This window comes from Anguilla rostrata, chromosome 8 (assembly GCF_018555375.3).
Source record: "Anguilla rostrata isolate EN2019 chromosome 8, ASM1855537v3, whole genome shotgun sequence".
Taxonomy (NCBI): domain Eukaryota; kingdom Metazoa; phylum Chordata; class Actinopteri; order Anguilliformes; family Anguillidae; genus Anguilla; species Anguilla rostrata.
The window spans coordinates 37,909,273-37,921,879 of NC_057940.1; the positions used below are offsets into that span (position 1 = coordinate 37,909,273).

The 12,607-nt window shown below is 42.5% G+C and overlaps 2 protein-coding genes across 6 annotated transcripts; one reads left to right on the forward strand and one right to left on the reverse strand.

Moving 5' to 3' along the window:
• Window positions 1-2,877: 2,877 nt before the first annotated feature.
• tdp2b (tyrosyl-DNA phosphodiesterase 2b) lies at window positions 2,878-9,783 on the reverse strand. Of its 5 annotated transcripts, none has more exons than XM_064348148.1 (7): window positions 9,642-9,783; window positions 8,353-8,480; window positions 8,068-8,259; window positions 7,094-7,185; window positions 6,860-6,978; window positions 6,068-6,238; window positions 2,878-3,921 (listed from the first exon to the last, which is right to left on the reverse strand). In XM_064348148.1, the coding sequence occupies exons 1-7, from the start codon at window positions 9,642-9,644 to the stop codon at window positions 3,634-3,636; spliced, it is 993 nt and encodes a 330-aa protein (XP_064204218.1). In that variant the 5' UTR covers window positions 9,645-9,783; the 3' UTR covers window positions 2,878-3,633. The 5 variants fall into 5 exon arrangements, with proteins under 5 accessions (XP_064204218.1, XP_064204217.1, XP_064204216.1 ...); XM_064348147.1 differs by having other exon boundaries at window positions 8,068-8,280; XM_064348146.1 differs by lacking the exon at window positions 9,642-9,783 and adding an exon at window positions 8,864-9,201.
• Window positions 9,357-10,474, forward strand: acot13 (acyl-CoA thioesterase 13). The gene is made up of 3 exons (XM_064348156.1): window positions 9,357-9,544; window positions 9,715-9,899; window positions 10,113-10,474. The coding sequence occupies exons 1-3, from the start codon at window positions 9,461-9,463 to the stop codon at window positions 10,267-10,269; spliced, it is 426 nt and encodes a 141-aa protein (XP_064204226.1). The 5' UTR covers window positions 9,357-9,460; the 3' UTR covers window positions 10,270-10,474.
• Window positions 10,475-12,607: the final 2,133 nt, after the last annotated feature.

Below are 12,607 nucleotides of genomic sequence, written 5' to 3' on the forward strand. Positions count from 1 at the left end.
TCCAAGTTTCTCTATGGACATGGCCACATGTAGAAAATGATAATGTGAACTTAGTGAACTATTAACATGATCTGGCAGTGTTCTGAGAGCATTGTAGATTTGCCTTATGGCTGGATTTCTTCCAAGATGGGCTCGGAGATGTGTTTCCATTTCAGTGTGCTATTTAAAAAGCTCTGCCTGACATTTTTAAACCACATTTTTAAAATGTCAGTCCCACTGTGGCAACTTGGTATGACGTGGTAGGATGGTAGGATTATTCTTTCCCCCGTGGAGTCCGGTTAATGACTGCCGCAGCGTTACTGTATACGAAGTCACTGCAAGTCCCCGAAACCTTCGGATCGTCCCTCCCTCAGAAAAATATTTCTTCTAGAGCCGTTTGTCAAAGCGGTTTTGAGCCACGGCGCAAACGGCACGGGGTCAAAGTCGGCCGGACGCACTTCCCTTCCTCGTGACCGATTTCTGCCCGAGTGCGCTAGTTTCTGCTAAGATTTTGAGTTGTACCGCGCGAGAATAACCCAGTTTTCCTGGCGACACGCAAGGCTCTGCCTGAAGCCGCCAAGGAGAAATAAAATGGCGGTAACCACGACCGTAAGTAAAAATAAAACTAACGGAATGTAATTAGCCGGATGCCCAGCTGCCGGGGACTGGCAAGAGGCACCACGCCAATGGGAGACCGAGTTAACGTGTTCACACAGCTGGGTGCGTTCAGGACTGCAGAATAAATCATTCATTTTAAACGGTAAGGAGGGAAAATGCACGTATAGACATGTCTGTGCACACGAATATATCATTTTAATCTGCATGGTACGGTTGTAAGGTTTACGGATTTAAATTTGCTAAATGTTTACAGGTTTGGGTGTCTCATGTCCACCTTGCCCAGACAGCTATTGCTTCCATCCGCATGGCTTCAGGCCTGCTCAGTAGCTCCTCTTCAAATCTTTAATCCACAGCTGGAACAAGGATATAAAAAAAATGCAGAACCTCTGGAGACATCAGCCCTGCTTTACTGATGTCAGTGTGCTTAACCGGAGCGATCACTGCCATTTTTAGCTGTCAAAACTGCTCATAACAAGGGCCCACCGAGGCTTCCAAAAAAATCAAGATGGCACCTCCTGCGCGACATCATACTTTGTTTTCAACTAATGAATGCGGACGGTTGCCCCATTTTGTAAAGGGATGAAAAGAGAGAACAGGGTATTATGGAACAGGATATTATAAATCCTTTGACAGCGATCTGTGTTGAAAGACAAGATGACAAGGGAGTGGGGTTATGTCAGGTACTGTCATACTTAGTTTACTGCTGCTATATTGAGGGTCGTGATGTCTTGAAAGACTCCTTCAGTAGGAGGCAAGTCAACCACTGCGGAGAGAAACCAGAAGCCCCTTGTGGTGCTGACTTGAACTCTGTAATTCTGTAAAGCCGGGCTTTGTGAGTAACTGGAGACTTGCCACGACTTACATCAGTCTTCTTTCAGATTAATGTTTGTGTTATTTTATTATGGGTAAGGGGAAAACCACAGCAGCAGCAGGAAATTTCAACTGAATTTCAACAGCAATTCTGCTGTCAAGGCGGTCTATTTCAGTGCAAGTTTCCAAGAGGAGGAATTCTGCAGGATGGGTATGAGTTACTTATTTGGTTTCAAAATAAGATGTGAAAAGGCTGGCCCTGAGAGTGGAGGGAGGCGGGGTTAGGAACAGAGCAGTGATAAGCAGAGAGAGATTCTGTGGCTTATTTGCAGAGGCTTTGATTTGACTTGATAGTAGGAAGCCCTATCAGACGAGACAAGAGGAAAACGCAGAGCAGTGGTGCTGGTGAGCAGCCAGGCCAGTACTGGGTAGTCTGTCTGCAGATTGCGGTTTGAACCTATAATAAAAAGCCACGGACAGGAAGCAGATGGCTTCGCAGGACAGCAGCTGGGAGGGCGGAGTCAGAAACGAGGGTGCCACCAAGCGTGAATAGCATGGAGGCAGAAGCAGCATTAGAAGGTACTTATGAAGAAGGCCTCTATGGGAGGTAGGGAAGATATCGCTTCCCCTTAGAAGAGGAACTGTGAGAGGTTGTGCAGTTCCAGCAAAAAGTCACCATTGGTTTGGACAGCAGACTGGTCACATAGCGAAAGAGAGAAGTAGCGGTCTGAAAAGTGGAGTGATGTCTCGTCAATGCAACTTCTACAACAATTTCTTGTGAATACAAGGTTGAGTTGGACCCCAGCTTTGTGTGTTGGAGAGGGCTAGCAATGAGCCATTTGTGTTCTCTCATTTTGAATCCCAAGTTTAAAATGATTGACTATTCTCTTCAAGTACAACAAAAAACTGTTTTTTTTATATCCAAAAAGCGTACCTTGAATTCCACTGATATTGTCAGGTATCATGTTGGATATCCTCAAAAACTTTCAAAGTTATTAGTCATTTTATTACAACTATAAAAATGTAATCATGATGGTACAGGGTGTGTTGAGAATATCAGCCCATTTCAAATCTGTAAAAACAGCTGGGGGGTACTTCTGGTTGATTAACCTGATGGTATGAAGTAGAGGGCAGAACCATAAAGTGCTCACACTACAGTGACCATACTGCCCTCTGGTGGTTAGTCCAAGAAAGCACTTGCATTGCAGTCCTTCAAGATCATGTCTCAAGTTTCATACTGCATCCTGACACCTGTGCCATTTTTTTTTTTCCATCTGTATTTGGCCAATAGTTGGCCAAATGTAACTGGAAAAACTCAGTCAATTCAGTCAGTCAACACCCCTACACAGTAACACGGTGTGATATTTACCTGAACAAACTGCACACTTAAAAACTACCGTCATGCACTCCTGCTTTTGACCATTATCATATATTCTGACCTCTTAATGTTGCATCCCAACAAATCAAGTCTTTCAACACTGTAATAATTTATTTTATTAATTTTGCAAGACTTAAAACATTAAGTAAAGGGCAATCATTGGTTATCAACAAGCAAGATCCCAGTACACAGCCATCACCAAATAAACAGTAGTAACTCCCCCATAAAAGGGAACATCCCAGCCAATGACAAGGGCAGAAACGTTTATGAGAAAGCTCTGGGGAACACTGTAGTGGAACATCAGTAGCAATGAATGCACTGAGCAGAATGAAATAAGGCAGGCAATGTGCTCACCCCACTATCCCCCATTATTAAAATACTTAAGCTCAGCTAGGAACTGTAAACCATCAAACCACTTACAGACAGGCTGCATCTCACTTGCTTTTACCTACTTCATCACGTACTCCTGTAGCAGCAGCATTATTTATTAAAAGGAGGACTGGGAACTTTATTTTCTCTTAAGAACATGATGAAACATGATGCAACCAAACATTTTTTTTAAAACTTACGATACATCAGAGGAGTCTGACTGAGGAGCGTTGCATGTTCTCCAGACAACAGAAGGCAGTTGGACCGGCCCCACTGCCAAGGACAGTTTATTACCTGAAATTTGGTTGAGACGTGCCCTTCTGAATTTAGAATGCAGCACATATTCCATTCCACGGGTCGATTTTTACCCAGCCAATTTGGAGTTTGTGCCTTGCTCAAGAGCACAACAGCAGTGCTTCTCCCAGGGCCATCATGCAGGCCTCTGGTGGTGAGGCCACACCCCCACCTACACCCCGGCCTTAGTCACGTGACCCCAGGCTGAAGCCGCAGTAGATGCCCCAGTGGTCGCTGGTGTAGCGGCCGCAGTCCAGCTTCTCCAGGCCCACCAGGGTCATGTGCTCGGGGGCCACGCGGGGCCCCTCCCGGGCCGGACGCAGGTACACGCGGTCGAAGCGGCACCGGCTGACGTAGCGGACGCCCTTGTTGCTGTTGGCCTTGGTGTCCCAGGTGTACCTGCAGTGCTCCTGCTCGCCCAGGCACTCCCAAACGTCGCAGACGCCGGCGGGGAGGCCGCCCACCTTGGTTACCTGCAACGACGACGCGTGCAGGGTCAGTCACGTAAGACTCCACCAAGACGAGCATAAGACTCCATCTGCTTCTACTAATATATACATTTCCTTAATACTGAGTCAGAAAATCCCCTTTCAGCTCCCTCCCAGTGACTGTCCAAGTGTTTCTGGGCAGGGCCATGGATTGCATCTCCACACACATCACCCTTTCAACCAAAAGGGAAAGCATCTTACTCATTAGTGTGGACTTACAAGCAATAAACGCCATGGTCATATTCTCACAGCGTGCACATACCAGAGACTGTAAAAAATATGGACAAAGCTACTGTGACGTCACCCATTGCCTCTCCGTGGGTCTGTAAAACACGTTTTGAAGCTCAATGGCGGGCGCGGCCATGTTCTCGATTTGGAGCCAAAACCATAGAGTTAAGCGGTCTTGTGATTTTTACAATGTGATTGACAGTCCGGTGCGGAAAAGCCCATCAACCTGAACGAACTTGAGGCTAGCTGACTGTCTGCCGTTGTTTTGAAATATATTATCACGTTTACGGAGTTTAATTTCCATCCGTGACTGTACTGTGTCATGTAATCACGTTATATGTATGGCATTAATAATACAATTATGTTCAGTTATCTTCAATTTATGTTTCTCAGCAAAACGAATATGCTTAGCTAGCGTATCAGCTTGCCAGTGAGCTAGGTAGGCTATCCGTGGTTAGCTCACGCATTAGCAATATGAACCACAGGGGAAGAACATCGACCACACTGATGATGGTCAATCAATCAGAGATGTGTAGGCTACTGGTGATTTGACTAGGCTAATTTTCGTATAACTGTCTGGTAGACCTGCTGTTAACCGAGCAAGTTATCGTCGTAGGTTTTCGCCACAGACAGTTAATGAGCCAGTAACTGCTACTAGCTACTCCATCGTCGTTTGTGGTGTTCACTTGCTGGGTGACGCTAGCTGACCGATCGTTCGCAAGTCACTTTCTACCGAATAAAAATTAACACTGTCAGCGGTGTTTAACAAATCTACCAAGTATTTTAATAACTGATCTACAGGCGTGTAAATATGACAACGCACTTTGCACCTGTTGCATAGAGACAAAAATAATGTACATTGAATTTCTAATTAATATTATTTTCTTGCTAGCTTCTAGCTTTGTCACATTCGTGCAGCCTAGCCCAGGTAGACATTTACGTAATGTACACGACTGACAAGCCGTCAAACACGTTTGACAGATGGAATATTTTCCGGTTAGGGTTAGCTAGCTAGTCAAATGGCTTGGTAGCCGAAGTTGCGAACTGTTTTAGCATAGGCTACTGGACTACCACATATAGCAAATAAGCGTTAGCTGATTACGCTTTCTGCCAACGAATTATTTGGTTAAGTGGGCTAAAGGAAATAGTAAAAATGACTCGGCTACCGCAAAACTTCAGAGGAGGATTATTTTATGGTCGTCTAGTGCAGCTGTAAATAGCACACGCTATAATGAAGCCACTACAAAATGGGATGCCTGCATTTTCTGACTTCGCACAGGTGGACCGTGGTCGGAGCCGCAATGTCAAGGCCAAGAGACGCCACCTCCCACCCCAGTGACCACAGATTGTAGCCCTTACTGTAGCTCAGTCCTCCGCAGTAATCCGGAAGTGACGCAAGCTGTACCTCATTGGTCCAGAACAAATATTGGCACTGTGTCCAAATGACGCAATAAATCATGAAATCGACCCATGGTCAGTCATAAGACGAATAAAATACACCTATTATGACTATTTGTTATTGTGAGAAAAAATTATTGACTTTGTATTTTGATCACATTTGTACCGTAGACTTACATGGAAACCGGATATGAAAACACCTATACTGGAGCCATCCGTAGTGGCGCTAGTGAGCAACCAGGAACTACAACACCAGGAAATGAGCTTCAAAAACGAAGTCTGGTTTTGGCCGCTTGGCACATACACAGTATCTGTAGCCATGTACATTAGCTACGGCCATCCTCTCGCTTGTTCCGTCTGATATCCAGTCCACCTTCAGCTTGCTAATGCTACCTCTGTTCACTGCAGAATCTTCAGACTGTTATACTGTGGGTACGTCTGCCACAGCTGGCTTTTCCTCCCTAACGCAACTCTCCCGATTCCAACAACTCTGCAGCGGCCTTACCTCAGCATCCCGAAGGTTGGTGTCTCCCCCAAATAAGACGGTGACATTGTCAGGGGCCTCGCTCATTCTCTTCAGGACCGTCTTCAGCTGGGTCATCCTCTCCTTGGCCTGCTCTTTACAGCTCTCCAAGTGTGATGTCATCAGACACAGCTCTTGGCCAGAGAAGCTCACCTGAGTCCAACGTACACATATATGTATGCACACATAAAAGCGTATGCACACGCGTTGCATACAAAACACACACGCACATGGGCGTGTTTTTTTTTTTATTCACTCACTGCAGAGTCCATGGCCAGAACACTTCACACCTCAACTACTAAACAGTCACCAGAATCCCTTAGCATGGACAGCGAAGAGGGGACTCATAATATCTCCCTGGTTAACAGCATCTGCAATAGTTTCTCGATGCAGCGTTTCCCCTGTAAGGCCCAAGTATCCCGTGTGAACCAGCATGCTCCAGCACAGACCTTAAAACTTTTCTTTGCCCTCAGAAGAGAAAAGTCAGAAAAGACCTTGCCACCACAAGGAATACAAGAGGGGCTCGCCCCTAAGAGTACCATATGAGGAGGGTCTCTGTGTACCATATATGGACTGTATGCATCACACCAGTCTTTCGGTGCCTACAGAAATGCTTCATGATTATGAAATTCATGAAAATATTTGACTGAGTAGAAATGGCTCGACACTACCCACCTAGACCAGGTTATCAGCATGAATGACTGTTAATAGCAGTTCTCCATCTTGGAAATCATCTACCTGTGACAGCATGACTGGGTTTAAGAAGCAGCTAACCTGAGCCACAAGCAGATTCCTCAGCATCCGTGTCGTCGGGTAACTGATGATCTCACTCTTCAAGAGTTTGACTCGAGACTTTTTCAACATAATGCCAGTGAAGTACCCGTCCTCATTTCCTGCAAGAGGAAACAATGATGAATAAATATATCAAAATATCACGAAATAAATGAAAAGTCAACAAAACGGCTAGACACTCCTTCAGTCATTAACAAGTAGAGAGATCATACCAACCCTCAATGATGGTGTAGCTGACTGCACGTTTCTTCAGGTACTGCACGTAGGATGGAATGAGCTCTTGCAAAAACACCACATCTGGTGTGTACCTGAAACAAATGCTCTGTTTATTGGAATTAAACCGGCATTCTTTCTGTTGAAAGTAACACCACTCTCTGCCAACATCCATCCAGTCCCACAAACTCATGATTTTATAAATGAGATCTAAAGAAATATGCAAATATTTTGAGGGATAAAGAAACACTTAAATTGAAAGACTGCCAGATATTTTCCGTAGCAATTTATTTAAAAATACTGACAGTTCTGCGCGGATGAGAGCCAATTCCACAGCAGTGGTTTTCATACTTGATCAGTGTGTATGTTGTTTTTTTACACAGCCAACCTTTTGATCAATTTTGTTTGCCGGAAAAGTTCTGTATTTTTCACATTGACTTATTCCAACATAACACAAGTTTGGCTGACTGCCATTTGTTCTCATTGAACTCTTCATTTTTCAGTTTAGTCTCAGTGTTCAAATGACCACAAACAATCATTCTGCCAGTCATTCTACAATTGAATCTATTCCAAAATGCAACCGCTTTCTAAAAGAATCATTTGTCAAAATTTGAATATTAAAATATTTAATATTCTAATATAAAATATACAGAATGTTAAAAGGAAGAGTTGATCTGCCTGATTAAAAGTCCTGGAATGTGAATGTGGTATAGTTCATAGCACGCAGCCATTTCAGACATAATGTGATCTTAAGAGGGTATATAATCCTTCAGTAGAGAAATAACTACTAACAGCACATTGCAATTCAGTGGTTGCATTTATGGAAGGAGTGAAAAAATATACTGGGTCACCAGGATCACGTTTGAAAACCCCTGCTGTTGAGGGCAATCTGGTAGCTCTTGCTAATAAGATAACACACCATCGGCTAACCATCTCCCTATAGGCTATGCAATTGTGGGACAAATGTGTTCACTTACAAGACCAAGTATGAACACAGTCCTCGAGCGCGTTCCCCAAGGTTGACAGTATCCAAGCCGTCAACGTTCCACGTGAGAAGAGACAGCTTCCCCGCATCGTCTCCCCCTTGGCCTTGTGCAGTTGGTCCTTCCGTGACCTCTGGTACTGTTGTGCTACTTGAGCAGGGAGTATCGTCACCAGTCAGGTCAATGCTGTAAGGACGAAAGGGAAAGCTGAAGATGGGGCCAAAGAAATAATCATACTTCATACATACAATAATACTTAACATAGACTACAGTGCTCACCAGTCCACGTTCTCGGTCAGCGACGACTGCTTGCTACTCATTTTAGAAGTGGCACTGTTGTCTGGCAAATCTTCAAATTCATCAGATACAGCTTTCGTGTCTGCCTCGAAAAAAGAGTTTAAAGCCCTCTGGAGAAATAGGAAAAAACGACAGTTTAACGGTAGGCAGCCATAGTACTGTCATGGCAATCCTGCAATGAACATTGTTAAAGATCATACTAAAATATGAAGGCAAGTGCCGACCCAATGCGCCAGTAAATACTATACAGCAGGGTTGGCCAACCCTGGTCCTGGGAAGCCGCAGGGTCTGCTGGTTTTTGTTTTCTTCTTAAATACAGCAACCACTTAGACTGAAGCAACTAGTTTAGGTGAGTTAACTGCGTAATCAACTGCTATAATCGATCAATTAAGTTCAGAGTAAAAACAAAACCAGCAGACCCTGTGGCCTCCAGGACCTGGGTTGGCCACCCCTGCTATACAGTACTGATTCTAGTATTTTAAAACTCACATACTTCCACATCCCAGTCATTTTCGGCAAGGTAACACTGAGCCACTGCCGTGTCCGCACCAGTGATTGAAGCGAACTCATCGCAAAGACGAATTCTCACTTCTTCCAAGCCTGCATCCGAATGTTGTGACACTGTAGTGTTATCCATAATACAGCAACCTACTTAACTCGTGTGTAGTTTTAATAATTTGTTAAATGTTAGATTATCTCGCCACCGACGCATTACGTTTTTTTTTGCATTTAACAGAAACCGGTTTCAGCCTTCCCCGCCATTACTTCGGTGGACAGGACAGGTGCTTCTACAACAGTGGTCCGTCTAATAACGCATCACGCCACAACAAAGATATTAGGTCATTCACGTCTTGGTATTACAATATATGTTATACGATTATTATCGTATAATACCGTTTTTAAAAAACTACATAGATATATCGGAGTAGGCTTGTCCTATATTTTGAAACAAACGTATTTCAATGCGGAACAAAATATTTTTCGGTGTTGCCGTGGGGGACGAATTGCATAATTAGTCCTTGGTTCGTTCAGTACTTGAAAACTGAACTTGCAGAGTTGACATTGAACTCGTACTCTTTAAAGTAAAACAATGAGTTCTCTGTCTTTAAATACGTTAAAACAGATAATGCGGGCTATGGTGGATAGCCCTGGCTTTGATCGTGTCTTAAGTAAGGTAAGTTTTTTCAGTCGCATCTATATTTTAGCCGAAGCTAACGTTGCATGAATGATAATTGGCTCTATGCACAAACAACTACCGTACATCCCCATACCATAATGCCAATGGCATTTAACTTCTCCGCCGTTCGTCGTTTATACCGTGTGGTGTGTCTCGTGGATCTTCAGGTGAATATTCTTTCTGCAAGTCCCGGTAAAGTAGTGTGCGAGATGAAGGTCGAGGAAGAGCATACAAACCGAGCTGGTACTCTGCACGGAGGGCTGACTGCCACATTGGTCGATATCATTTCCACAACTGCTTTAATGTATACGGAAAGAGGACTGCCTGGTGTGAGCGTGGACATGAACATCACGTGAGTTATCTATTGTTTTTGTGAACGCGCGATTCAGTTAATTTAACAATCGCTTCAAACCACGTGTTTGGGTAAAGTCACTTTATTCAAAGCCAGATAGAACCTCCTGGTTGTTGCTTTACAACAAGATTGCTTACTGTTGAGATTGCCTGTAAAACGTAGGCGTCCACCAACTCTATTTGTCTATATTTTCTCTCTCTGGCCGACCATCAGGTACATGAATGCTGCTAAGGTGGGAGAAGATGTCGTCATTACTGCCCAAGTCTTGAAACAAGGAAGAACCTTGGCATTTGCCACCGTAGATCTCACTTCTAAAGCAACAGGCAAGCTTCTTGCACAAGGAAGACACACAAAGCACCTGGGTAGCTAAACCTAGCCCAGCTGAAGTAATGGGGGATCGTGTTACCACAGTCAAGAGAACCTGCAGTACTGTTCAAATGTATATAGAGTTGTACCTGTTATAAATGAATTCAAATATCTGTTTAACAGTATTGATTTTCACGTATGTTTCCAAACAAAACAAAGAAACCAGAACTTTCACCTTTATTTACACTAATAAAAAGGTTTTGTGCCAATTTGTGTTGTGCTGTAGAATGAGTAAATAACTTATATTGCTTTGGGGTTGTTAGTGACACAAATAAGATTTTCCTTATTGTTCAGTCGTGTATGATTATTTCTAGTGCGTTGCAGTGAGCTGTGAATCTATAGAACAATTTAATCCCTGCCCAGTGCAAAAGTATATTCGTATTTAAGCACTGCATAAACACATGTTTTGTTTTTCTGTTATACTGTTATATTATCTAGTTCACTGGTCTTACCAAGAGTGTTCCAAGCATAGACTTGCTCATATCAAGTTCTGACAAAACAAAATTCATGATGTGGTGTTAAGGTGGAATTTGTAGCAGAAGAATAAAATATCCAGTGAAACACAAAATACACCAGCTTGTAGAAAATAATGCAGTCATCAAATTATTATTTATAAGGATTGGTTACCTTTTCTCTGCCTTTTCAGGGATTGTTGTATATCCTCTTACAGATACCCTGACACTTAAGTGCTATTGTTTTTTGTGTAAAATAAGAGGCATGTTAACAGTCATTAATGATAGGCATGCTGAATAAAATCAACGTTACTGCCAAATTGGCATTTGTTTGCAATTTGCATTACAAGTGCTCCTTTGGTCACTGATGTCATTGACTACATACGCCTGAGGGAAACTACCACTCCGATAAACCCCAGAGGGTCACTTTATTTTGTGTGGTGGTCCACAAGCCGCAAAAAGTCACTGCAACCTTTGTTTTTGGAGAAGATTAAGAAATGAATGGAATTAAGCCTTCCACAGTTAGAAGTCTATGAGCTTATCAAATGCACATTTGGATAGGTTATTCCCAAAGTGAACATTGAAACATATTGATGTCCAGTATTTGTTTTTAGTTGAAGTCCTCACAACATTTCAGTGCTAATAGTACTATGTGCAATGATAGTCGACCTCTCAATCGGCTTAATTCTAAGTGTCAGGTATGAATACATGATCACTTAGGAAGTAGGTGCTTCGAGAAAAAAATAAGTGTTTCAAGGAAGATACGTCTACATACTGTATCTTGCAGAAACTATTAAACAAAAAAATCTTTGTCTGTCAACCTTCTATTAATTCCCCTCTTTAAAGGAGCAACCCATACAAATAACACATTATTTGTTTGACTGTGACCACAATTTACAAGTTGTGATTATAATGTACCCGTAAGTGCTGTCATACCCACTCCAGCACTGTCCTTCCAGCTCACTGCCTGAGAAATAATTATTGTCATCGAGATTAAATTCATACACTTACAGGGCACAAATTATTTTAGAAAAACATCTCCCTGGAAACGTATAATAAGTACAGTCACCAATGCTGTTTGTATCGTGAATTTTTAAAGCACAAAGAACTGTTCATGAATTTAACTTTTTTGATAATTGTGCAATGTATAAATGCTTCCCTTCTGTGGCACGACTGTTTTAAAGCACATCTTCACCCGAATGAAACTGGATTATCTTTCCCTTTTCCTAGAAAACAAAGAGAGGCTATCTTTTATATATCGTTGTGAGGCCAAAGGATGAAGTCCGTTTCCCGGGTGCATTCTATGACATCCAACAATAAAATGTAATGGCGGGAAATGGGCGGGAGAGGGCTGTTGTCAAACGGGTGTTTAACCCCCATGTCACAGTAACCGTATGACTTACAGGTTGCTTGAAACCCAAATAGAGAGACCAGAATGGCACCCATGTATAAATGACTTATGATTGAACTGGATCTGATTTATGCAATTAAGTCAGGTTGTTAGCAACCACATTTTGAGTACTCCTCCTTTCAAGTACAAGTTAAATATTTTTGTAACGTAATAAATGTTATGTTCGAAATTCAACCAAGATTAATATTTTAACTGAATTAATTTTGTGGCAATGTGACAAAGTGACCACTGGATGTCACTAGTCAGTTATGTTCAATACCTATCTTAATAATTACACATTTATAGTATGCACTCTGCAGTAGTTACGTGTTGTAATAAAATCAGCGGTAGGCTACGTTACAGTAAATGGTTCGTATCTAATACATATATTTGGCCAAATAAAGGGTAGTAATTAATTAATGTGATAACTAATTGAAAAATGACATTACAATCCCTACTTAAGGTAATATTTCCATGTATTCAAGTGACTTAGTTCCTTA

Bases quoted from the DNA above. Each gene is read 5' to 3' on its own strand.
- tdp2b (XM_064348145.1), bottom strand. From the start codon at position 9,007: ATGGATAACACTACAGTGTCACAACATTCGGATGCAGGCTTGGAAGAA. The intron at 8,481-8,863 runs GTATGTGAGTTT...CTATTTCTCCAG, and splicing joins AAAATGACTGGGATGTGGAA to AGGGCTTTAAACTCTTTTTT. The intron at 7,186-8,067 runs GTAAGTGAACAC...CATTTGTTTCAG, and splicing joins CTGTGTTCATACTTGGTCTT to GTACACACCAGATGTGGTGT.
- acot13 (XM_064348156.1), top strand. From the start codon at position 9,461: ATGAGTTCTCTGTCTTTAAATACGTTAAAACAGATAATGCGGGCTATG. The intron at 9,545-9,714 runs GTAAGTTTTTTC...GTGGATCTTCAG, and splicing joins TTGATCGTGTCTTAAGTAAG to GTGAATATTCTTTCTGCAAG. The intron at 9,900-10,112 runs GTGAGTTATCTA...GCCGACCATCAG, and splicing joins AGCGTGGACATGAACATCAC to GTACATGAATGCTGCTAAGG.